At 46.8% G+C, this 24126-nt stretch overlaps 1 protein-coding gene across 24 annotated transcripts in view; it reads left to right on the top strand.

Moving 5' to 3' along the window:
- Ppip5k1 (diphosphoinositol pentakisphosphate kinase 1) overlaps positions 1 to 24126 on the top strand; it is a 43552-nt gene that overhangs the window by 13307 nt on the left and 6119 nt on the right. For 5 of the 24 annotated variants that reach the window (XM_006234838.5, XM_006234840.5, XM_039104957.2 and 2 more), the window contains 21 exons: positions 236 to 322; positions 426 to 501; positions 602 to 711; positions 807 to 889; positions 1422 to 1553; positions 1684 to 1805; positions 2038 to 2220; positions 5038 to 5179; positions 5329 to 5552; positions 5783 to 5910; positions 6121 to 6235; positions 6435 to 6542; positions 7978 to 8091; positions 8234 to 8398; positions 10160 to 10309; positions 10937 to 11027; positions 14706 to 14831; positions 15538 to 15600; positions 19070 to 19252; positions 20649 to 20786; positions 24039 to 24126. The exon at positions 24039 to 24126 is cut by the window's right edge and continues 26 nt beyond it. In XM_006234838.5, the coding sequence (XP_006234900.1) occupies positions 236 to 322; positions 426 to 501; positions 602 to 711; positions 807 to 889; positions 1422 to 1553; positions 1684 to 1805; positions 2038 to 2220; positions 5038 to 5179; positions 5329 to 5552; positions 5783 to 5910; positions 6121 to 6235; positions 6435 to 6542; positions 7978 to 8091; positions 8234 to 8398; positions 10160 to 10309; positions 10937 to 11027; positions 14706 to 14831; positions 15538 to 15600; positions 19070 to 19252; positions 20649 to 20786; positions 24039 to 24126 (2628 nt within the window). Of the gene's footprint in view, positions 1 to 235; positions 323 to 425; positions 502 to 601; positions 712 to 806; positions 890 to 1421; positions 1554 to 1683; positions 1806 to 2037; positions 2221 to 5037; positions 5180 to 5328; positions 5553 to 5782; positions 5924 to 6120; positions 6236 to 6434; positions 6543 to 7977; positions 8092 to 8233; positions 8399 to 8533; positions 10132 to 10159; positions 10310 to 10936; positions 11028 to 11322; positions 14008 to 14705; positions 14832 to 15537; positions 15601 to 19069; positions 19253 to 20648; positions 20787 to 24038 lie in introns of those variants that run through there. The other 19 variants (XM_063283727.1, XM_063283732.1, XM_063283719.1 and 16 more) reach the window with 18 other exon arrangements.

The following is a 24126-nucleotide window of genomic DNA, read 5'->3' as shown; positions in this document are numbered from 1 at the left end:
AATATGTAATGACCTACATAAAATCTGGGACTCCTTTAAACCAGTGCAGCTCTTTCCTGTCCAAGCAGTAGAGGCCGCCTGGCCCTTTGGTTACGGTCCTTTAACTCCACCACTGTGTCTTGCCTCAGATTCCTGTTCCTCTCTGATCTCTGATGTCTCATGTAGATTTGACGCTAGGAGAGATGGGTTGGGGTTTGGGTTGGGAGAGCAGCTCTGAGGACACTCCCAACCTTAGGATGGAACTCCGTTGTGTCATCGCAATCATCCGTCACGGGGACCGAACCCCAAAGCAGAAGATGAAGATGGAGGTGACGCACCCAAGGTAGGAAGGATGTCCCAGTTCAGATGGAGAATTCTATGTGAGAGAGAATGGGTGGGGCACACTTCCCAGGAGGGCTGATTTTCCTTACTTCTTATTTCTTCAGGTTTTTTGCTCTATTTGAAAAACATGGTGGATATAAGACAGGAAAATTAAAACTTAAGCGGCCAGAGCAGCTCCAGGTGAGGTGGAAGTCTGGTCAGGAGCCCTAGTCTAAGAAGAAAGAGAAGGTATAGGGTTGATGAGGGATGACTCCATGAGACGCCCTGCGGTCTCCTCTAGGAGGTGCTGGACATTACGAGGCTGCTGTTGGCTGAGCTGGAGAAGGAACCAGGAGCTGAGATTGAGGAGAAGACTGGGAAGCTCGAGCAGCTGAAGTCTGTGCTGGAGATGTGAGAGGGGACGGCAGAGGGGGATGTAGCAGCGGCCATCTACTAACAGGAACTGAGGTACTGGGCAGAAAGTAACCTGCGGCTGCTCCCTGCAGGTATGGTCACTTCTCAGGTATTAATCGGAAGGTGCAGTTGACCTACTACCCCCACGGAGTGAAAGCGTCGAGCGAGGGCCAAGGTGAGCACTCCTTCCATTTCATTACCATTGAGCTTTCTTCCTCCTCCTCCCCTCCTTCTCTTCTTCCTCTCCTTTTCTCCCCACTTTGCCTGCTCCTTTTCTTTTTAAAGACTATTTATCATATATAAGTTCACTCTGTCTTCAGACACACCAGAAGAGTCATCAGATCTCATTACAGATGGTTGTGAGCCACCATTTGGTTGCTGGGATTTGAACTCAGGACTTCTGGAAGAGCAGTCAGTGCTCTTAACCCCTGAGCCATCTCTCCAGCCCCAGCCTTTTTTTTTTTTTTTTTTTTTTAAGGGTAGAATCTTGCTATGTAACCCTGGCTAACCTCAAATTCCCAGCCATCCTCCAGCCTTAGTCTCCTAAGAGCTAGGATTATAAGCATTTGTCCCCATACCTGGTGTTTAGATCTCTTATTCTTGACCATATGGGTGCACTTACCAATGTTCTCGTCAGAAGCTGAACGTTTGCATGTTCCTACAGTTATCCTCAGAGAAGGCTTACTCACAGGGCCTCCTTCCCTCAGATCTGCAGAGAGAGCCACCAGCGCCATCTCTCCTGCTGGTGCTCAAGTGGGGTGGAGAGCTGACACCTGATGGCCGCGTTCAGGCAGAGGAGCTGGGGCGGGCTTTCCGTTGCATGTATCCTGGAGGCCAGGGTAAGTACTGGAGAGTGAAACAGGATAGAGTGAGATGCAGGGGAGGCAATGGAGGGAGTAGATGCCATGAGGATACTACCAGGAGATTGATATTTGTAACAGTCTTACGTGGACCCCCTCTGTGCTCCAGGTGACTATGCTGGCTTCCCTGGCTGTGGGCTGCTTCGTCTCCATAGCACTTTCCGTCATGACCTCAAGATCTACGCATCTGACGAGGGCCGCGTCCAGATGACTGCTGCTGCGTTTGCAAAGGTAAACCTAGTTCTTCCTCAGCCCCAGTGTCTGTGGGTGGGAACAGAGGTGGGAGGCTAGATGGGAAATGTAAGGTGCTGGCATGCGAGTTCAGAGAGGTTTGTTTCCATCTCCACCATCCCCACTCAGCTGGATGGGCCTCTTCCGGCCAGTTCTCCACTCCGTGTCTGTGGCTCTCTAGGCTGGGACGTCAGCAGGAAGAGGAGCTAATAGGCCTGTGATTCCCTTCCAGGGCCTCTTAGCTCTAGAAGGGGAGCTTACACCCATTTTGGTACAAATGGTGAAGAGCGCCAACATGAATGGGCTGCTGGACAGCGACAGTGACTCCCTGAGCAGCTGCCAGCACCGTGTGAAGGCACGACTGCATCACATCTTGCAGCAGGATGCACCCTTTGGCCCCGAGGACTATGACCAGGTCACACTCTCCTCCTCTCCATGCCCCGATTACAGTGCAACCCAATTCCTAAACTTCTAAATAATGGTACCTACTATATGCCAATGTTTTGGGTATTTATCTGTAGTATTTTGTTTAATCCTTACAGCACCCCTTTGGGGTAAACTCATATTCACAGTTTTCATTATCTATAAGTTAAAAAAATGAAAGGTATTTTATAAGTTTGGCATTGTAGTTCATTTGGTAGTTAGCCCTATCACAAGACTATTTAGGATCCTTATTTATCATGCTCATACACTCAGCGTACATATCATACAATTACATAAATGTTGATGTGTTTGTGTGTGCTCTAGGCCTTGCTGAAGGTGGCATAAGCCAGGGGCTTATGTACTGTTTTAAATCTTGTAATCTTAAAAAAAAGGACTTAGTTCTGAGACAGCTGACCTTGGATCTTGGGATTGGAGGAATGTTTCAGTGATGGATGTAAGAACTTCCTCTAGGATTATGACCTAGAACATCCGGTTCATTGCCTCACAGTCTTGGGCTCAGCTAACCTTAGAGAGGTTTCCCTAAAGTCGTGGTCCAGTGTTGACTGGGGCTAGAATAATCTGGAGGCTTGACTGCTCTCTGAGATGGCTGGATCTCTTCTTCACATTCTCTCTGCCATTTCAGGACCCGTCCCCTTCAAAGGGTTTTTCGTTTGATATGTCTATCTCTCAAATTTTCCAAGGTGAAATGTAGGATTTGCCCAAAGCAGCTTTCCTTCCTTCCTTCCTTCCTTCCTTCCTTCCTTCCTTCCTTCCTTCCTTCTCTTTCTTTTCTTTTCTCCTCCTCCTCCTCCTCTTCCTCTTCCTCCCCTCTTCCTCCTCCCCTTCCTCCTCCTCTTCCTCCTCCTCCTCCTCTCCCCTTTCTTCTTCTCCTCCTCCTCCTCTTCCTCTTCCTCCTCCTCCTCCTCCTCCTCCTCCTCCTCCTCCTCCTCCTCCTCCTCCTCCTCCTCCTCCTCCTCCTCTTCTTCTTCTTCTTCTTCTTCTTCTTCTTCTTCTTCTTCTTCTTCTTCTTCTTCTTTTGAGGCAAGGTTGGTCTTGAACTTACAGTGACTCTCTGGCTCAGAATTTGCACTATACATGGTTGTCATGTTATACTAGTGAAACAGTCACATGACCAGCCATGATTCACAGAAAGGGAGAGAGATAATGAGGCCACCTTTAATTTGCCTGAGGAACTGTTAGAACTGCCCTACGCCTCTCCTGCCTTTACAGAGGAGGAAGTGTAGGTTCTAAAGAACTTAACCCTTTCAGGATGTTGCAGGTACCTCTGCTTGTTCATTAGTGTAGTCCACACTGCCTAGAGTGGTGATCACAGCAGCTGTGTTGCAGTTGCCCAATGCAGTCTTCTGTTGTCCTGGGTATCTGGGCTACACTTGGTCAGGTAGTGGTTTTTTTACTTCGCACACTTCATTTTGATAGATTCAGTTTTTTAAAGTATGTATAAACATTTTTATGTGAATGAAATGTGGTCCACATTTATGCAGTGCCTATAATGGTCAGAGGACCAGATCCCCTGAAACTGGATTTATAGACAGTTGTGAGCTGCCTGTAGGTACTAAAGGCCAAACTCAGACCCTCTAGAAAAGCAGGAGCATTCTTAACAGTGAAGCCACCTCTCTGTCCCTTTGATAGGTTCTTGAATGACTTAATAAGGGGCAGACTTGTTCCTTTTGCCCAGATAGTGTTGACTTTCAAATAGAAAATCCAGGGCAGCTCTCCCTTCTTCTATGCTTCCTCTTGCTAGTAATGAAGCTTTGGGCAGCCTTAGCTAGACCTCACTATTCTACACACAACCTCCTTTCTACTTCTCCATTTCTATTTTATGTGTATGAGTGCTCTGTATCTGCATGTATCCAGACATGTATGCAAGACAGAAGATGACATCAGATCCCAGTATAGAAGGCTGTGAGCCACCACGTGGTTGCTGGGATTGAACTCAGAACTTCTGGAAGAACAGACAGTGCTCTTAATCACTGAACCATCTCTCCAGCCCTTGATTTAATATATTATTTCTATTATTAAGTGTATATGTACATGCATTTGTAGGCTTGTGCACTTGAGTCTAGGTGCTTATGGAGTCCAGAAGAGGGTGTTAGATCCCATGAAACTGGAGTAATAAGTAGTTGTGAGCCACCCAACATGGGTGCTGGGAATCAGACTCTGGTCCTCTGCAAACGCATTAAGTGTTCTCAGTTATTGGACCATCTACCTCTCCAGCTCTCCTTTCTTATTTATGGTGACTGTCTCAAAAGCTTGAGTTAGAAATTGCAGATACCTTTCATCCAAGTTCTTGGAAAGAGGTAGATTTCTGTGAATTTGAGGCCAGCCTTCAACATAGTAAGTTTCAGGCTAGCCAAGGCTACATAGTGAGTTCTTGTCTCAAAAACAAAATGAGCAAACCAAAAATCCCTTGAGACCCTTGAGTTGGAACCAGGTCAGCTGCAGCAGCAGCGTCTGTTTCTCATCAGAACATTCCACAGAGGTTGTAAGGAACCTGGGCTGCCTTCATTTACCAGCATTTCCCAAGCATATGCTGTGCTCTCCAAGTGAAGTACAAGTATACTTTAACTTCTCTGGATTCAGAAACTTTAAAGATGGGCCTTGTGTAGATGATCGATTGTCTGAGCAGTCTCTTCATCTGAAGGCCTGTAGCTGCCAGGGTGCCCAGGAACATAAGAGCACTCTGAAGTGAGCCAACAGGCAGAGCTGCACTGCAGCCAGTTTCTTTGTAGTAAGCCAAAGTCTGGGGAATTGCCACTGAGCCTAGTCTTCTTAACTGTGTTCCTCACAGCTGGCTCCGACTGGAAGTACTTCTCTGCTCAACTCCATGTCTGTAATCCAGAATCCTGTGAAAGTCTGTGATCAGGTATTTGCCCTGATTGAAAACCTTACCCACCAAATTCGGGAACGGATGCAGGACCCCAGCTCTGTAGGTTGGTATGAATACTACTGACTGCCCTCTAAGTCTCAGGCATGGACACATTTCTCACGGACTCCCGACCCCTCTGGTTCTACTCCAGAGTTGTCGGGAGTCTTTTGTTGGAAGCCAAATCCAGCTCTGTTTTACTGTGTACCTTCTCAGACCTGCAGCTCTACCACAGTGAAACACTAGAGCTAATGCTACAGCGTTGGAGCAAACTAGAGCGTGACTTTCGACAAAAGAGCGGGCGCTATGATATCAGTAAGATCCCCGACATCTATGACTGTGTCAAGTATGATGTACAACACAATGGGAGTCTGGGACTTCAAGGCACAGCCGAGTTGCTACGTCTTTCAAAAGCTCTGGCCGATGTGGTCATTCCCCAGGTGTGTCTTGTACAAGGATCTAGTATGGTGGGAATAACACGAGGGAAGGACAGAGAAAATTAGAAAGGAAGCTTGGAGAAGGAGCAGAGTACCTAGAGTCCCCAGGGCTAGTCTGGCTCATCAAGACTGACTGAGGAGACTTCTGGAGGGGATGTGACAGACAGGAGATACTCCAGACCTGAGGGCAACAGATGTCACCAAGCTTCTCACTCCTGTCCTGTGACCTTTAGGAATACGGCATCAGTAGAGAAGAGAAAGTGGAAATCGCTGTGGGCTTCTGCCTTCCACTGCTGCGGAAAATCCTACTTGACCTGCAGAGAACTCACGAGGATGAGTCTGTCAACAAGCTGCACCCCCTGTGAGGGACGGAGGTTGGGAGGAGGCTGGAGGGAGGGCAGGAAGATGGGAGGTCATGTTGGGAGCCCTGGGGAAGGGGAGTCAGGGCTGAGACAGGTGGGGGAGGCAAGAAGGAGAAAGGATCTGGGATGGAGAAGAGAGACGTCTTTGGGTGGGAGGAAGGAAGGCTGGGAAAGGGTTATCTAACTGTCCTGTTTAACTTTGATATCAGGTACTCGCGTGGAGTGCTCTCTCCAGGCCGCCATGTTCGAACTCGGCTCTATTTCACCAGTGAGAGCCATGTTCACTCCCTACTCAGTGTCTTCCGTTATGGGGGACTTCTCGATGTAAGCATCCTCTTTCCTTAGACCTGGGAACAATTTTTTGTTTGTTCATTTGGTTGTTTTTGTTTGTTTTTGTCCAGCAACCATCGGCTGTCCTTCCTGTGCTCCCTTTTCCTGTGAACTTTTGCAGTTCTCCTCCATGCCCTGCCCGCTCCTCTGACTTGTCTTTGGGTGCTGGCTTACTTTTGTTTGTGTTTGGTAGGAGACCAAGGATGCACAGTGGCAGCGAGCTTTGGCGTATCTTAGTGCCATCTCAGAGCTCAACTACATGACCCAGATTGTTATCATGCTTTATGAGGACAACACACGGGTGAGGAGCAAGCTGGGTGGGCCGTGGAAAGGGCCCTTCTTTCTTCTTTCATTAAAAAGCAACTTACTGTTTTTTTTTAACATTTAGTGTGTGTTCATGAATGCGTGTGTGTGTGTGTGCATGTGTGTGTGTGCATGTGGGTGTGCAGGTGTGCACATGCTACTGTACATGTACAGAGATCAGAGAGCGACTTGCAGGAGTTGACTCTCTTCTTCACCGCCTGGTTCCTTGCGATCAAACTCAAATCATTAGGATTAGTGACAAACACCTTTACCTGCTGAGCTACCCCACAAAAAGTTATTTTTTCTTAGATATTTATAAATTGTGGGTAGTAGTTTTTCTTCTACTGCATATCTGTTACTCTCTTTGCAGTGTAATCAATAAGTTTATCATCTTAAAGAAAGAATTTGTGTTGAGTGGCATATGCTTTTAATCCCAGCACTCAGGAAGCAGAGGCAGGCAGATGTCTGAGTTCAAGTTTAGCCTGGTCCACAGAGTGAGTTCCAAGACATCCAGGGCTGTACAGAGAAACCCTGTCTCAAAAACTAAAGCAGGAAAAAAAAGAATGTATAGACTCCGGCTAGATGCAGTGTGTAGGTGCAGCATGGCCCAGAGCATGTAGAAGGGGTTGCTGGGACACAGAGCATGTAGAAGGGGCTGCAGGGACACAGAGCATGTAGAAGGGGCTGCTGGGACACAGAGCATCTGGAAGGGGCTGCTGGGACACAGAGCATCTGGAAGGGGCTGCTGGGACACAGAGCATCTGGAAGGGGCTGCTGGGACAGAACCCATGGTTGGGGATGATGCTGAACAAAAGCAACAACCTAGAACTGGGCTGTGGGATCTGGAGAGTATGGAATGTGGGACAATGTTTTATGAGTCTTTTGTTTTGTTTTGTTTTGTTTTTAAAGATTTATTTATTTTATGTATCCAAGTACACTGTAGCTGTCTTTAGACCAGAAGAGGGCATCGGATCCCTTTTACAGATGGCTGTGAGCCACCATGTGGTTGCTGGGATTTGAACTCAGGACCTCTGGAAGAGCAGTCAGTGCTCTTAACCATCTCTCCAGCCCTGTTTTATGAGTCATATGTGTGTGTGTGTGTGTGTGTGTGTGTGTGTGTGTGTGTGTGTGTGTTTACGTACGTATGCCTTCTGTGTCGGTCTTAGCAAAGACATCTCTAAAGTTCTGCTGTTTGTACCATAGCTAACTGTTATTGGGAGAAATGGAAGGGAAGGATTTTAGAACTGGAGGTGGGGCAAGCTACTGTAAAAGATCAGCTGCAGACTGCAGACTGAGGGCAGCACCCTGAAGCCTCAGTCCCGGGTTTCCTTGTATGGTTGTATCCTATGAATTCCTCTCTGGTGTTCTCACCTCATCTTCTGTCCCCACATCCGGACTCTTCCAATTACCCTCCATATGGTGATACCTTATAGGACCCCTTGTCAGAGGAGCGGTTCCATGTGGAGCTACATTTCAGCCCTGGTGTGAAAGGAGTTGAGGAAGGCAGTGCCCCAGCCGGCTGTGGATTCCGTCCAGCCTCTTCTGAGGTGGGCCAGAGGGTGGAATTTGGGGCTGTAGGATTTAGGGACCAGGTGGTGGGAAACTGGAAAATAATCCAGGGTGGTTTAGAATTTGATATTAGGAAGACGGAAATCATCAATGCCTCTTCATTTGTCTATTGTTAAACAGAACGAGGAGATGAAAACAGATCCAGGCAGCATAGAGAACCTATGCCCAGCAAAGCCGTCAGATGAGCCAGACCGAGCCCTGCAGACCTCACCCCAGCCTGTTGAGGGCACTGGCCTCCCGAGGAGATCACCCCTCATTCGTAATCGAAAAGCTGGCTCCATGGAGGTAATGACATGGATAAGACGCTGATGGGGGACAGATGCTCACAGGAGAATAGCCTTATTTCTTCTGAATCTTCCTGAGTCCCGAAACAGAGTCCCCCAGGAGTGCTTTTATATTTATCAAATATTTCTTCCACAGCTGGTTCCCAGTAGAACCTTCTTCAAGCTGGTTACTACTTGTGATAAAGAATTGCCAGGCAGCAGAACCTCAGAGAAAAGGATTTTAAGATAAAATACAGTTTGAACTGTGGGCTGACATCATTGTTTGATACCCAGAAACTGTGTGACCTTGTCCAGGTAGCTTCTCAAGCATCACGTGTTTCTCCGTTTATACAATATGAGTAGTATCTACCCTATAGATGCATTACAGTAACTATAGAACCTGAGATTGATATTAGAGACCAGGCCCTCTCCTTCTATTTGTTCCAGGCATGAGAAGGTTTCTGGCACCTTATGGCACTAGACTCATCTATAGTGCCGTGTCAGAAGGACAGTTGATCATCTAGAGTTCTGTGTGTCTCTCCTAATGAGGAAGCTTATCTGGCTGTTCTGTTTTTAGACTTTGTCCCAAATCCTGCTTCTGGTTTTCTAACCCCAAGGGCAGAACGTGTGTTGATGCCATTGCGTCTCTTCACTACCCCAACATCGTCTCCTCTGGGCCAGTGCTGCTTCCTTTAGTTTCCTCAGTGACATTCCTCTTGACACCATGACTTACCCCTATCTCAGAGACTTTGCTCTGGACTCATGGGTCCTTTCACCTGGCTCTTTACAGGTCTCTGTCTTACGGGAGTTGGTTTTCTGTTCTAGGGAAAGAATCTATAACAAGCTTTCATATATTAAAGAGGTTTATACTTAAGATTTTTGGAGAAACCCAAGAAAATGAACTATCTCTTATCCAGAATTATCCTTTACTTCCTGATTATTTTAGGATGGGATTGATACTGTGACCATGTAGTTTCTTTAGGAGAGATGCGCCTTAGTTTCTCTCTGAGGTGCAAGTGTAACTTGGTATCCAGTTCTCTGTACATGCCATCACTTATATGCAGTACATCAAATGGTATGTAATTGTCTGTCCCAGGGCTGTCCCTTTGTCATCCTATGTCGGCACCATGGTCATAAACAAAGGAAAACTCTTTGACGTCCTCTCTCAGGCTTGCTGGGATTGTCTTCTGGAAGCTTCCTTCACTTTTTTCTTTGTGGTATTGGGGATTGAACCTAGAGCCTCACACATGCCAGGCAAGTGTTCTACTGGGCAGCATCCAGAGATCTTTCTATTATTTTTAATTTTGAGACTGGGTCTTGCTAAATTACCAGGGCTGACTTTGAATTTACTCTGTAACACACACAGGTTTGATTGGTGGTCCTCTTGCCTTATCCTCCAAGTAGCTGGACTCACAGGGCGGAGCCACCAGCCCCACCTATGATTCTGTTGTAATCACACTTTCCTTTGAGTTATTGATGTGGTTAGATCCTTGTTCATTCAGGATGGCTACCCAGGATCTGTTCCTCACTTAGCCTTCTCATATTAATCCTTTCTCTCCTTGCTCTGTAGGCCTTGGACTGTCTTTTCCTCATCAATGGCATCTCAGCCTTCTCTTGTCATCTCATATCTTTTGAACTGTTTTAGATTATATGACCTTTATAGCAGCTGTGCTGGCTGCCCATCCTCACCGACTCTCTGACTGGCTCTGCCCTGTGGGCACTGGGGCTTTGGGGCATGAGGCTAAAGAAGCCTTGACCGGCTTTCCACCCGGTCTGATTGCAGGTCATGAACATGCAGTGCACAGGGAACCTGGACCTGATCCCCTTGAGGGGACGGCGCCGCAGGAGGTCAGGAGACCTCCCCAGGCTTTCCCCAGCCATCAGTCTACAGCCCCGGGCTGTGTCCACCACTCACCTGGCTTCCTGCACACAGGTGTCTCTCTCTTCCTGACTTGCCTTCCTTTTCTGCCTTCTGTCTTTGCTTTTTGGGATCTAGGCAAACTGACTGATTGCCTAGGTGGGATGTGTGTATGCTTGGGGGTTGTGTGATTGGCCCTCATGGGTATTTAAAAAACAAGACAAAACACAACAACAGCAACAACAACAACAAAACAGTTTCATGTGTTGAGGAATGAATTGGTTGGAGGGGAGGCTTCTTGGCTTAAGTAAGAAGCTGAGAGGGCAGCCCATACTTTCTTCGTGGCTGGGTCACTGTGGTTGCCTTTCTGAGTCCTGGGAAGGAACAGGTAAGACGGAAGAACCTCCTCTGCTGAGGACGACGAGTGTTTGGGTCAGGGTTTCTCAGACTCGGGTGGGGTGGGAAGGCTTTGAGAGCAGTCTTGGCAATAGACGTGCCTTCTAACATAGATAGACTCCCCGGACTGTTCACCTCTGCACTGTGCACTCTCCTCCTGTCTTACTCCTCTCCCACCATAAAAATCCTTTGGCTCATCTAATCTTTTTGATACTGCTTGGCTTCATAGGGGCAAGAATTCAGAGCCTGGGTTCTATACTTTGAGATGACAAAATGATCGATTAACCTAGTATCCTTTTTCTCCAGGTGCTGTCTGAAACTTCGTCTTCAAGACCTGGTGGCTATCGGCTGTTTTCATCTTCACGGCCACCAACAGAGATGAAACAGAGCGGCCTAGGTAGGTTTTCCAACATCTCTCACTATTGTTGGAGAAGGCTATCTGTCTGTTATCCAGAGTTTTAGTGTGGGAAATCTTCACTACGGAACTGGGACCATCCCATCCAGTCGGGGGCACTAGCAAATGTGGGAAGGGAGGATGACGTGGAGAAGTCATAGTTGGATGTGAACACGCATCCCTGATGATGGTTCTCATCCCAGAAGAGTGTTTGCCTTCTGACTTTCTCCACCAGACCCCATTTCCCCTGTGACGGGTGTTTCCTGGCTCCCCTTCTCACTCCTTATCTGTCCTCCAGTGTAGCCCAGACTTTAAGGGACCATGGAGGCTCTGACCCTTCAGAGTTATCAATGACAGAGGTATAACTGGAGGTATTTGTGACCCACCATTGTCTTATGTTCATATGAGACCTTGTGCCATGTCTTCCTCTGAAGCCTGGTTTTCACTCCCTGCTTTTCTAATCCTGTAACGTTTTCCTTTCCTTCCGGAAGCTTGAGGGACACCAATCTGAGACGGGTGTAGAGGCAGAGGCTTCTCGAGGCTTTGAGGGAAAGTCTCTTGATTTTTTTGAATCCTGGAAAGGGGTGGAGAACATCATCCAACCTTTTCTAAGGACACTTGAGGAGGCACCAAGCTCAGGGTACAGTATTCTTTGGAAGGGGTAGTCCTTGAGGCAGGCCATCTCTGAACTGGACTAATTGGAAGCCAGAGATGACCGTGTGGGGTTTGAACTGGTTCTCCTGGCTCATTTTTAAAATTTTGTCCTATTCTTTCAATTTAAATCCTCTAATTTTTCTGTTACTTTTGTTCTTGCTGCTTGATTTTTCATCCAAAATGGTTAACATTTGAACTAGAGGAGAAATGTTTTGGTAACTTTCCAAGATAATTGTATAGGTACCAATTGCCTTCTAGAATCCTGAACTGAGTTGTTGGTTTGGGGCATGAGGATTAAATGGCAACTGTGCAGGTCTGTGATATAGAAACCCTAGTACACATGATCTTGTCCAAAACACCAAGAAACAGAAAGACCCAGTAAAGATTAGATTTCAGGTATGTTAGAAAGTAGATACGTGTGCAAGTGGGAGTTATATCAAGAATAAGGTACAAAGGGGTTGGGGATTTAGCTCAGTCAGTGGTAGAGTGCTTGCCTAGCAAGCACAAGGCCCTGGGTTCGGTCCCCAGCTCCGAAAAAAAAAAAAAAAAAAGAATAAGGTACAGGAGCCAGGCATGGTAGTGCACAGTTTTAATCCTAGCACTTGGGTGGTTTGGAGGCAGAGGTAGGTAGATCTCTAGGAGTTTCAGGCCTGCCTGATCTACGTAATGAGTTCTAGGCCAGTTATGAATTCTAGGTCAGCCAAGGCTGCACAGTGAGACGCTGTCTCAAACAAAATAAAACAAATAAAACAAATAAAGGAGAAGATCAAGAGGAGGAAGAGGAGGAAGCATAAGGCACAGGAAGCTGCATATACAGGACAGTGGCATGTGCCTATAGACCAAATCTAGCTACATGGACAACATAGGAAGACTCCTATCTCAAAAGCAAACTGAAGAAGGCAGAGCTAGGGACGCACAGGCCTTGTGACAGATGGTGGTGGAAAGACTGCCTCTGAGGTATACTGGCATGAATGTACCACAGAATTACTCAGTAGAGGAAGTAAATGGACGCACGACAGCTTGGTGTGGTCTGGGATAGAGCTTAAGTTCTCTCTAAAGACAAGCAGACATCTTGGGCAATGTGTCCCCTCTCCCTTAAGCCTGATTTGGCATGAAAGTTGGAAGATGTTGCTGCAGAGAGGTCCTGAGTTCCAAGGTAGAAAATTGTTTTCCACCAAGCTTTCTGATTTTTCTTACAGCTCTGAAATACTGGGACCCTGGTCTTCTTTGTAGGCTCTGGGAAAACTATCCTCTTCTCCAGTCTGAATATGAATGTGATCTCCCCTGCCAAGCCCAGGGTCTTGGTTATGATGGATTTGGAAGTAGAAGATCATATCCCAAGAATCTGAATTCAGCCTTCTTTTGGTCTTTGTTTTTTTTGAGACAGCCTTTCTACATAACCCTTGCTGCCCTAGAACTCACTTTGTAGACCAGGCTGGCCTCAAACTCACAGAGATATGCCTGCCTCTGCCTCCTGAGTCCTGGGATTAAGGGTGCGCACCCTGACTCCTAAATATCAGTCCTGTGACTTCCCTGTCCTCAAAGGCTGGAGATGGAGGATGGCGAGTCCAGCCCTGCTCTCCATCACAGTGGGGAGAGGAACTGACCTGACTCACAGAGGTCCTTCCAGTTTCATCTATTCCTCAGATTGGCACCTCTTTTTGCTCTCCCTGAACTTACACGTGTGAGCAGCTGGGTTTGATCACAGAGCTTGCAAGACAGTAAACTTTTCAGAGCGGGGGGGAGGGGGGGAAGCATTCTTTTGTTGTTTCCTACTCTCGGTCTTAATTAGGGTGCTTAGCACATAATTGGCATGCACACCCTACTTTATAAGCAACTGACTTTTCATCTATCTTCTGATTTGTGTCCATCTTGATTTCAGAATCTATGCTGTTTCTCTGTGAAAACAAAAACAAAAACAAAAACAAAAACAAAAAAAAAAAAAAAAAAACAAACCCTCTTTTCTAACAAACACGGTTAGTCCTTGGAGAGATCTAGATTCCTGTCCCCCTTAGCTCCCATACTATGACCCTGAGCAAAGGAGACAGACCCTTTTGGATCTGTTTCTTCACGAGAAGTATATAAAACGAGAAAGTTACACTAGATGGTCTCTGAGTCCCTTTTGGCTTTTAAAGTACAAGCCTCGGGTCTGGAGAGATGACTCAGCGGTTAAGAGCACTGACTGCTCTTCCAGAGGTCCTGAGTTCGGTTCCCATATGGTGGCTCACAGCCATCTGTAATGGGGATCCAATGCTCTCTTCCGGTGTGTCTGAAGACAGTGACAGTGTACACATGTAAATAAAATAAATAAACCTTAAAAAAAGAAAAAGTGCAAGGCTCAAACTAGTAAGTGGAAAAAAAATCCCTGGAGGATGTGGGCGTTGGATGAAGAACTTGAAATTGTATGCCAGCCAAGCACTGAAAACCCAGCCTCTAGCTTCAGTGAGAGCCTTTCCCTTTCAGACCTATAAGGGGCTAGATTTCTAGGTCTCTCAAACCTTCTGTTCAGAGTGAAGGACACCCATTTAAGTTTAGGGAAACATGGGCCTGCGAGGTGATTCAGCGATAATGGAACTCACTTGCTGCTAAACTTGATGACCTGAGTTTAATTCCGGGGCCTTCATGGGGGATGGAGAGGACTGATTACAGCAAGTTGTCCTCTGACCTCCAGGGCCTGCCATGACATACACCTCCTCTCATACAAAGTGTGTAAAAGTTTAGGGAGACTGGCCTATGTTCTTTTATCAGAGAGCCACCTGGGAAGCACAGTCTCCCCCAGTAGCTTTGAGTACCTAATCGGACTAACCAGTTTTGCAGTGGCCTTTTGTCTCTGCCATGTGGATATTCTGGAGGTTTGCTTCCTTGCTTGCCTGGTGTGGCTATGGACAGTAGTGAACACTTTGTGTTACTTGGAATAGCCGCTTTGTGGTGGCGCTGAGTGGCTGTGTGTGTCTTAATGTTGTACAGTGGACTTGGGTGTTGTGAATGCAGCTTTGTGTGGCTACTAATGTGCTCCTGGCCTTGCAGGCTCACAGTGCACAGGGCTGTTCAGCACCACAGTGCTGGGCGGCTCCTCCAGTGCTCCGAATCTTCAGGACTACGCCCGCACCCATGGCAAAAAGCTCCCGCCTGCCGGTCTAAAGCACCGAGATGGTATGTGGGTGGTTTTGGGGGGCAGTTCTCTCTTTTTCTCTCTTTCTCTCTCTTTTTAAACGTATCCCCCAGCAAGCATAGAGCTCCAGACTCTCCATGCTTAAGATGGTACTGGCAGTGACCTTATGCCAAGCTTTCTTCATGGATAATACACGGGAGAAGGAGCCAGGACCCCCTCCACTCCTCCATTTGCATTCCCTCTCACCATACAAAGACTACTTACTTATGTTTCTCCCTTCATAATCTCCCCCACACAGCCTGGCTGCATCAGTTTGTACTCTTTCCTGGATTCTGGCCTGTAGGGGTGAGGACTGAGAGGATGATCCATGGTCAGGAGGAGTGCAGTGGAGTCTTGGTTAAATTTCAGGGAATCAGGGTTAGGGATGTAGCGGTCAGTCGCTCAGCTAAGGTGAAAAGATGACATGGAAGGACACTGGGGGAAGGGAGGGAAGTTTCTACACAGACTTTACTTCCACATGGCTAGGAGGAGAACACGGTGGTGAAATAGAGTTGTTGGTGGGACAGCAGTGACACCAGCTGCTGAGAGATTACAGCAGAGGAAGAAGTGAATGTTGTCAGGATCCGAGGGACTGGGGTGGGACCAGATTACAGGACGAGGTAAAGAACCAAGTACACAGTGGGCAGGTTCCAAAGCCGAGGGTGGCACAGGGGTGGGTATAATCCCCGTGATGTCTTTTCTCCCCAGAGCTCTTGTTTGTCCCGGCCGTAAAACGATTTTCTGTGTCGTTTGCAAAGCATCCGACTAACGGTACGTTTGCTTCTGACTCAGCATCATCCCTCCTCCTCATGTCACCTCCAGACACTTCACCCTGAGTTCCGACACTGACTTTGCCTCTCCTTCCACTATATTGACACCCTGCTTTCTCTGAATGAGCCCCTCACTAAGTGTCCCTCCTGGGGCATTTCCTTTGTGACAGCCTTAGCCATAAGGCTTATAAGCTGGATAGGCTGACCTATCCCTGTGGCAACTCAGGGTCTGATTTCCATAATCACCACCATCATCATTATATCACTTTTGTCAGCATCAGCACCAAAACATGAGTTATGACTCTCCCTTTCCTATCACATACCTGTTAGAGTGCTTGCAGACAGACTAGGTTCTCCTTCTTAGATGAGAATAGCATTACCTAGCCTGGGCTCATTTCTTCTCTCCCTGATGTCTCAGTTTGTGTAATTTTGACCTTGCTCGTTTATTCTTCAGCTCTTTTGATGGGGTCGATGGGTGTGCTCTTCTTCTGGAGCAACCCTACAGTTACTTATAAGAGCTTTGGTATTGGGTAGATAACTTACCATCTCCATATTCCGTCTCCTGCCATTCTGTGTCCTTTGTGTGGCTCTTGTGTTCCTGACATCTGCTTTATGTTTTACTAACCTAGTGCCTGAGCCTAGAAAACAGGGACCCAGGTTGTTTTGGGATAAAAGGAAAAGAAAAGGGAAAGGAAGGGAGGTATTAGGTAAGGAGAAAGCGCACTCCTTGATGGTTCTTTCTTTCGTTTCCGTTTCTTTTCCCTTTTCTCTTTCTGGCTGACTGGTTGGTGCTGAGACTGAACCCAGGTATTCCTGTTTACGCTCTGCCTGTGAGCGAGGCCCCAGCCTCTGGATCCTGAGTTTTCAGTTTCCCAAGGCCAGATGTACCTATGGTAACACTATCTCAGAGAAGCTGGAAATGAAGAGTTGAGATGAGAATCTTGGCAAAACTTAGGAATGAGTGATATTGTAAGAATACAGAAGAACTAGGTCTGTGGACACTGCACCATGAAGGGTTATGGTCTCTGTGGGGCACAGCAAGAAGTTTTTTCCTCTGTGTGTTGTATCTTGTCCCCAAGTAAATCCAGTTTTGTTAGATATGGTTTTCTTCTGTTTGAGAGCTGAGCCTCTCAGAGGAAGGTAAAATTACTCTGATTTCCTGTACCCACACCCACCAGCTGCCTTACCAGTGGTGGGTGTTAGATTTTAGCCTGGCCAGGTCATGCATATCCTCTAGATGTGCTGAAGTCTCTCCCTAGGTTGGTGACCCTGTATTTAGTTAGTCTGTCTCCACCTCCAGCCTTGCTCTTCTGCCTGTGGCTGAAGTCTCCATTCATAGTAACATGTCTGTGCTAACTCATATAGCCTCACATAGCACAGTCATCAGAGGAGAACTTCATGTCCAACACCCAAGCCTGGGGCTTGGACTTAGAGAACCAGGAGCTTGGGAGCCTGAAGTAAGAGCTAAATCACATATCTCCTAGTTTCTTAGGTGCCATAAGAAAAGATCCAAATTCATAAAACAAATCCTCAAACTGCTATCTGCACTTCTCTGAAGCCTTGGTTGGCAGACTCAGCAGCTGAAGAAACAAGAATTAATTTTTCCATAAGAAGGAAAGGAAGAAAGACCTGGACAGTTCAGGTATAGTTCAGGAGAGCAACCCAAGGCCTCTGACAACATTGCCCATGTCCTCAGGTTTCTTCTGGCCGCCTGCTTTTTTGTGTGTTTGAGCTGGGAGGTTAATGTGCTTGCAAAGGCCAGAATCTGGGATCTACCTGTTGTAATAAAAACTTGGAGCTATTGTATTTGGCAAAGAAGATCATCTTGATGGAATTTAGCCCTTAAGACAGCATGAGAGCTCCACCTCATGGCCAAGGTCTTGCCTTACTGACTCAGCAATTCTAGAGCTCATGGCAGATTCTTTATAACCGTGTGCCAGCCTACTGCCCATCATTACTTTCTCCTTGCATGATGCCTGGCTTTGCAACAGCAGCTGAAAAAACAAACAGACAAACAAATAAACACCCCCAAAACTGGACCTGGCTTTTGGAAAAGAGATAAGGCAATGCTGTCTTCATACTTTAATGGAAGAGCAGTCCCTAGTACATCATCCCTGCCTGTGTTCCTGATGAACTATATCATATCCTGTGACTACAGCCAGCACACAGGTGTGTTACATCACTAAACTATGTGCTGAACTCACTGTCATCCAGAATGTCAGAGTGCCCAACACATTTGTCCCACACAGCTGTGTGACCATTGGTACAGTCAGGGCTCCCTGGACTAGTCCAGGAAGGGTTGAGTGCTCTCTTGACATCCAAAAACCAAGCTCTTTGGAAACTACAGTCTTGGGGAACCACCAGGTAAGATGGTTCTGACCTGGGAGTTCTGAGTAGTCTTCCTCAGCTGCCTTGACCTTTCTCCCTTTTCTGTGCAGACATTCTGTATCCAGCCCTTGCCCATGGATACAGAAGACCTCATGCTCACACCAGGTCTTCAACCCCATAGATTTCCCCCAAGATCTTACACTGCTGTTCCTCTTGAACCCTTCATCACATGACTTTCAATGCCTTCAACACTTTTGCTGCTGAATCCCAGGCATCCACAGAGTTTGCCAAGTGGCTAAAAGTTTGAGGGATTCCAAGTCAAAGCTCTTGCACACACCAGCTAAACAAAGAGCAGAGGGCGATCATCAGTGGAAAGAAAACATAACATCATTCAACTGTTGGTCCCAGAGGGATACAGCACCCTCGCCCCCATATTCTGAGAGTTTATTTGTACAAGAGTAAGATAAAGGATAGTTAGTGGTATTTGTATTAGAAAGACTAGAGTCTGATGTTTTTATTTTTTTTTTTGTTTTGTTTTTCCTTGTACTGTTTCAAAGGAGTCCTGCTCCTGGTTTTCCGCCAGCATTTTGTGCCAGCCACCTGGCACCAGTTCTGTCTGTGGCTGCCTTAGAGTTGCCTTGCAGCAGCTCTCAGCCCTCTGGAGTATTTTCAGCTTAGTGTCATCATGCCCCCAGTATCATTTTGACCTTCTTCTCAGAGTGACTCTGAAATCTCTTCATCTCTTTCCCAGCCTCGTAAATCCATTTGTCTGAAAAGCAGACCCTAGGGTTTAATGTAAGATCAGAGGTGCTGAGCGGGGCTCCTGGCTCCAGAATTGCAAGCTCACCCTTTTCCAGAATGATGTAACTTCCACAAGCACTGGCTGAACTGTGCTCAAGGAGGAAGGGGGGCTGGAGCCTTAGGGTCTCATTAATACCTTCTCTGAGTCTCACTGTGTGGTGCCAATACTCTTCTTCCGAGTGAGGGATGGACCATAACTCTGACCATTTTTCTTTCCTTAGCTGACCTTGGGTCGATGTGCTCCCCACTCTTAGTGACGCTTGTGTCAGTCGGTGCCCCTCATTGTCTCTCCCTCTTCTTTATCTTTGTGCTTCCTATCGTGGTCCCTCTGTCCCCTGCAGAGCTGCTGGATGACCAGCACCCTGTGGTCCGGCTGCTGCGTACTCTTTCCTCTGACTGCCCAAGGGGCTGGCCAGTCTCCTTGGATGCCACGCTGGCGCACCACCTGCACCAGTGCTCCTACCACCTGCGCCTCTTCCGGAACTGGCTGCGCTCAGGCCAGGATGACCCCGAGTGCCTCTACGGTACCCCTGCCACAGGCTGGCTGCCGCCACTACCCCGCCTGGGACTGATCGCTTTGCTTACTGCATTTCTGGCTGAGAGCCATTCTAGTCTCTGAAGTTACGTGACTTGCATTAGTTGCTTGATTGGGATTGGGGCCAGGCTGCCTGGTAGCTGTAGCATTGGCCGCTCATCTCCCTTCTGGTCTCCTTTCTTACTCCCCCTAATATCACCCACTCTACTCAGCATAGGAGTAATCTCTTGCCCTGGAATCTGTGCTTTGTTTTTATTTTTTAATCTGTCCTTATCTTTCTAATCTTCTACTACCATCGTCTTCAAAACCAAGCACTCTGATGAGCGAGAGACTCCTCCCCCCCCCCCCCCCCCCGCCACTAGATTATAAGGGAAGCCAAAGCACAGGGCATCTGGTAACCATCAGGACAAGCAAAGCTGGAGATTAAAAGATGGTCTGGTGTGGGGACATTGAGCCAGGACTTTTGCTTATTGGTGAAGAAAAGACTGTCTTCCCTAGATGGTGCTGCCCTCCTTGTTCTTAGTTCCTTTCCAGAAAAGCATTAGAACCATCTGGGGGTGAGAAAGTGCTTAGGTCATGTTCTCGATCCCTCAGGGGGAACAGTTTTTCCACTAATAGTCCCAGGAGTAGGGTTATCCATTGATGTCTACCTTTGTGAGACTCATAGATCTGTGTTACAGGGTATTTTTAGAGGGGCAAGAGTTGCCTCATTTTCTTGGTGGAATAGAGAAAACCTAGCAAGCCCAGGATGTTACAGTAGAGCATAAGGAAAAAGCTTTGATGTGATGGAAATGACCAAGAAAGAACTCCCATCCCCTACCCTGTTCATGCATGTGGTTTTCCTCCGCTGAGCTTCATGTATTGCATGCTCCAGTTTGCATCCAAGCATTCTAGCCCTTCTACCCACATCCTAAATTTGCATGAAGCCCTCCTTGGATCCCATGCCCTTCTCCTTAATCTGTTCTTTTTTTTTCATGATCCCTGAAATCTGCTGTTCTTTCCGAGCTCCATGACCCACTGCCTCATGTTAAATCTACAGTTTCAACCCCTTGCCTCTTGATCCCTATTTTATTGCCCCAGAAAGCACAAGAGCAGTGTTGGTGCTCTTGTAGTCCACAGGACGCTGTAGACTCCATAGGCAGGGTGAGAGGTGATTCGATCACCTGGAGGCTTGAACCAGTGGACATTTTAGGAAAACTGGAGATGAGGTAAATAGACTTCCTGAAGGGCTCTAAAGAGTTCCTTTTCCTGGAAACCTTGGATACCCCATTCTCCAAAAGCCACAGATTCTCCTGATGGCTCTCAGAGACTCTCCGTCCTTCCTTGGCCAATTGGAGTGCATCTGGTGGGAATAACATTGACTTTACTCATCTCTTTTCCAACAGGATTTGAAGGGTGCTCCATGGTACCTACCATCTACCCCCTGGAAACACTGCACAATGCCCTTTCCTTGCGCCAAGTGAGTGAATTCTTGACTAAAGTCTGCCAGCGCCACACTGATGCCCACGCACAGGCATCTGCAGGTATGGGAAGCACTGTTTGTGTCTCTACCTCCATACCTGTAATTTGTAGAACATGAGAAAATAATGAATTTAAAATGGGTGCAGGAGAGATGCTTCAGCAGTTAAGAGTGCTCACTGCTCTTGCAGAGGACCAGAGCTCTTTTCCCAGCACCCACATCAAGTGATTCACAGTCACCTGTCTGTAACTCCAGCTCTAGGGACTCTGACGCCCTCTACTGGCCTCCATGGGCACTGAAACACATCTGCACATAGAAACACAGATGCACATACACATACATAAAACAATATAAAACAAATTTGAAAATAGGAAGTTGGGAATTTAACTCAGTAATAGTGTTTGCCTAGCAAAGTAAACACAGAGCCCTCTGATCGGTTCTCAGCACAAGGAAAGAGAGGAGAGACAGAGGGAAGTGAGCATGTTAGTGAGAAATGGGGGGGCAGGGGGTACTGCAGAGATAGCTCAGTGAGTATAGTACTTGTGTTGTAAGCACAGGAACCTGTATTTTAAAAAGCTGAGCTGGCCTGGTGGTGCATGCTTTTAACCCCAGCACTGGAGACTTAGAGGCAGATAGAGCTCTTAGTTTGAGTCTAGCCTTGTCTACCTAGTGAGATCCTGGACAGCCAGGGCTACACAGAGAAACCCTGTCTCAAAAAGCTAACTGCTCTTGAAGGAGAGCTAAATTCAATTGCCAGTATCCATGTAAGATGGCCCTCAGCAACCTGTACTCCAGCTCCTGGGAATCCAATACCCTCTTTTGGCCTCAGTGGGCTCCAGCACTCCTGATATAACCACTACACAGACACACATATACATACAATTTGAAAATAAAGTAAGGGGCTGGAGAAATGACATAGTGGTTAAGAGTGGTTGGTGCTCTTGCACAAGACCCAGGTTCAGTTCCCAGCACCTATATGAGTCATCTCACAACTTCCAAAACTCCAGTCCCGTGGGCTCTTCTTCTGGCCTTTGCAAGCAGTTTCATGCACGTGATGGACATATAGCTAAGTAATTACACACATACATAATTCTTAGTTTGAAAAACAATAATGAATCTTTGACAAATAAGGCATGATAGCATACCTGTAGGCCCGGCACTAGGTAGGGCACACACATACACACACACCCTGAGGGTTATAAGCCAGCCAGCCTAGCCTCTTGGCTAGTGCCAGTGAAGGAAACTGTCTCAATGAGGAAAGAGTGGAGATGCTGATGGTGCCTAAGGAAATTTACCCAAGGTTGTCTTCTGTCTTCACGCACCCACACATACATGTGCACTAACACACATGGATAGTTAGGAACTAAATATGGAGGCTTGCCCACCAAAGGACATTGACCCAAGCTGAAGAACACAGGGCGATGGGCAGCAAAGATTACATGATCACTTGACTTTCCGGACTTCAGCCATCAAAATAGGCAGATTTTTCTTGATCGTACTGGTGGCTCACACCTGTTTTCTAGCAGTGACATGATGCTGTCCTCGATTGCTTCCTATTTCTATAAATATTATGGCCAAAAGCAACTTGAGGAGAAAGAGTCTTTCATTTTATATCATGAAGTAAATCAGGGAGGAGCTTAAGGCTGGGACCTGAAGGCAGCTACCATGGAGGAGTGCTGACTATTGGCTTGTTCTCTGGGTTCACACTCAGCTATCTTTCTTTTACCTTTATTCATTCATTCATTCATTCGTTCGTTCATAGATTTTTATTTTACATGTGTGAGTGTTTGCCTGTATGTATGTAGGCATATCTTATATGTGCCTGGTGCTTAGTGCCTGTAGAGAATAGAAAAGGCGGTCAGATCCTCTGAAACTGTAGTCACACATGGCTTCTGAGCCACCGTATAGGCTCTGACAACAGAACCCAAATCTTCTGCAAGAGCAACAAGTGCTGTTAATCCCTGAGCCCTCTCTCCAGTCCTTAGATACCCTTCTCATACCTCCTAGGATCACCCGGCCTGAGGTGGCACTGCCCGTGTGAGCTGGGCCCTCCCACTTCAATCACTAATCAAGAAATTGCCCCTCAGACTTTCCTAGAGGTCACTCTCATGGAGGCCTTTTCTCAGCTGAGGGTCCCTCTGCCAGATGCCACTAGCTGTGTTAGACTGACAGAAATACTAAGCAGCCTGGATCCAGGCTCATCTGTCCTCAATTCATTGGTGCTGTGGCGAAGTCAACAGCACTGGCTGCTCTTTCCAAGGACCTGGGTTTGATCCCATTCCCAGTTAAAACCATCTATAACTCCAGTTCTAGAGAATCCAGAGTCCTCTAAAATTCTCTTCAGGCACTAGGCACACATGTGGTACACAGAGACACATGTGAGCAAAGAAATATACACATAAGGGTAAATTTAAAAAGTTGGAGAACAATCTAAGAGCACATATGGCACCAACCTCTGCCCTCCACATGAGTGCATACACGTGTGCACACATACACGAACATATATGCATATTTACACACACCCACACACAAAAGAGAATAAAAGAATATCACTTCTTCCCAAAGTAATTTATAAGTTTAATATGATCCAATTAAAACACAATTCTGTAGGTTTCATTGAAAAATTAGGAAAAACTACGTTAGAAAGGAAAAGAAAATCAAAGCTGGGATTAAAGGCGCAGAGCTCCACGTGTGGCAGAAGACAGAAAGTTTTGAGAGCAGCAGGAGAGAATCAAGTTTTCATTTGCAAAGCAGCTTCCAAGGTCTTTACCTTTCTCAGTTGGGGGTTGAGGCATAGTGATGCACATGTAGAAGGCAAAGAGCCACGTGTGGGAACCTGCTCTCTCCTTCCACTGTGTGGGTCCTGGGCCCAAACTCAGGCCATTAGTCTTGGTAGCTGGCTGCTTAGACCTCAGAACTGTTGTCTACTTTTTTAAAAGTTTGGTATTATAGAACCAAATGTGTCTGTATGTATGACATGAGTGCAGAAGGGGCATCTCTCTGTTGGAAAGTAGCGGACTGAGAGAGAGGGGCAGGACAGAGTAATGGGGGATGGCAGATAAATATGAACAAATTATAATAATACATATATATGAAAATGCCATCATTAAATGCCTTATTTTGTAAACAAACAAATTAATAATTGTATATTTGAGAAGGATCATAAAGTTAAAAAAATGACAAAGGTTTGGGTCAAGGTCTCTAGAGTATGTTTCTTCTCAGCCAGAGAAAGGGTAAAGTGACCTTGGTTGAACTGATAACCTGGATTATTTGCCATGGGCCTTTTATTCACATGCCTCTCCCTCCACCGACACAGCCCTCTTTGACTCTATGCACAACCACCAGGCCTCAGATAACCCGTTTTCCCCACCCCGCACTCTTCATTCGCCACCCCTGCAACTTCG

The sequence above is a fragment of the Rattus norvegicus genome, chromosome 3, assembly GCF_036323735.1.
Source record: "Rattus norvegicus strain BN/NHsdMcwi chromosome 3, GRCr8, whole genome shotgun sequence".
Taxonomy (NCBI): Eukaryota; Metazoa; Chordata; class Mammalia; order Rodentia; family Muridae; genus Rattus; species Rattus norvegicus.
Note: the sequence above shows the minus strand (reverse complement) of the source record. Positions and strands in the feature narration are given on the sequence as shown.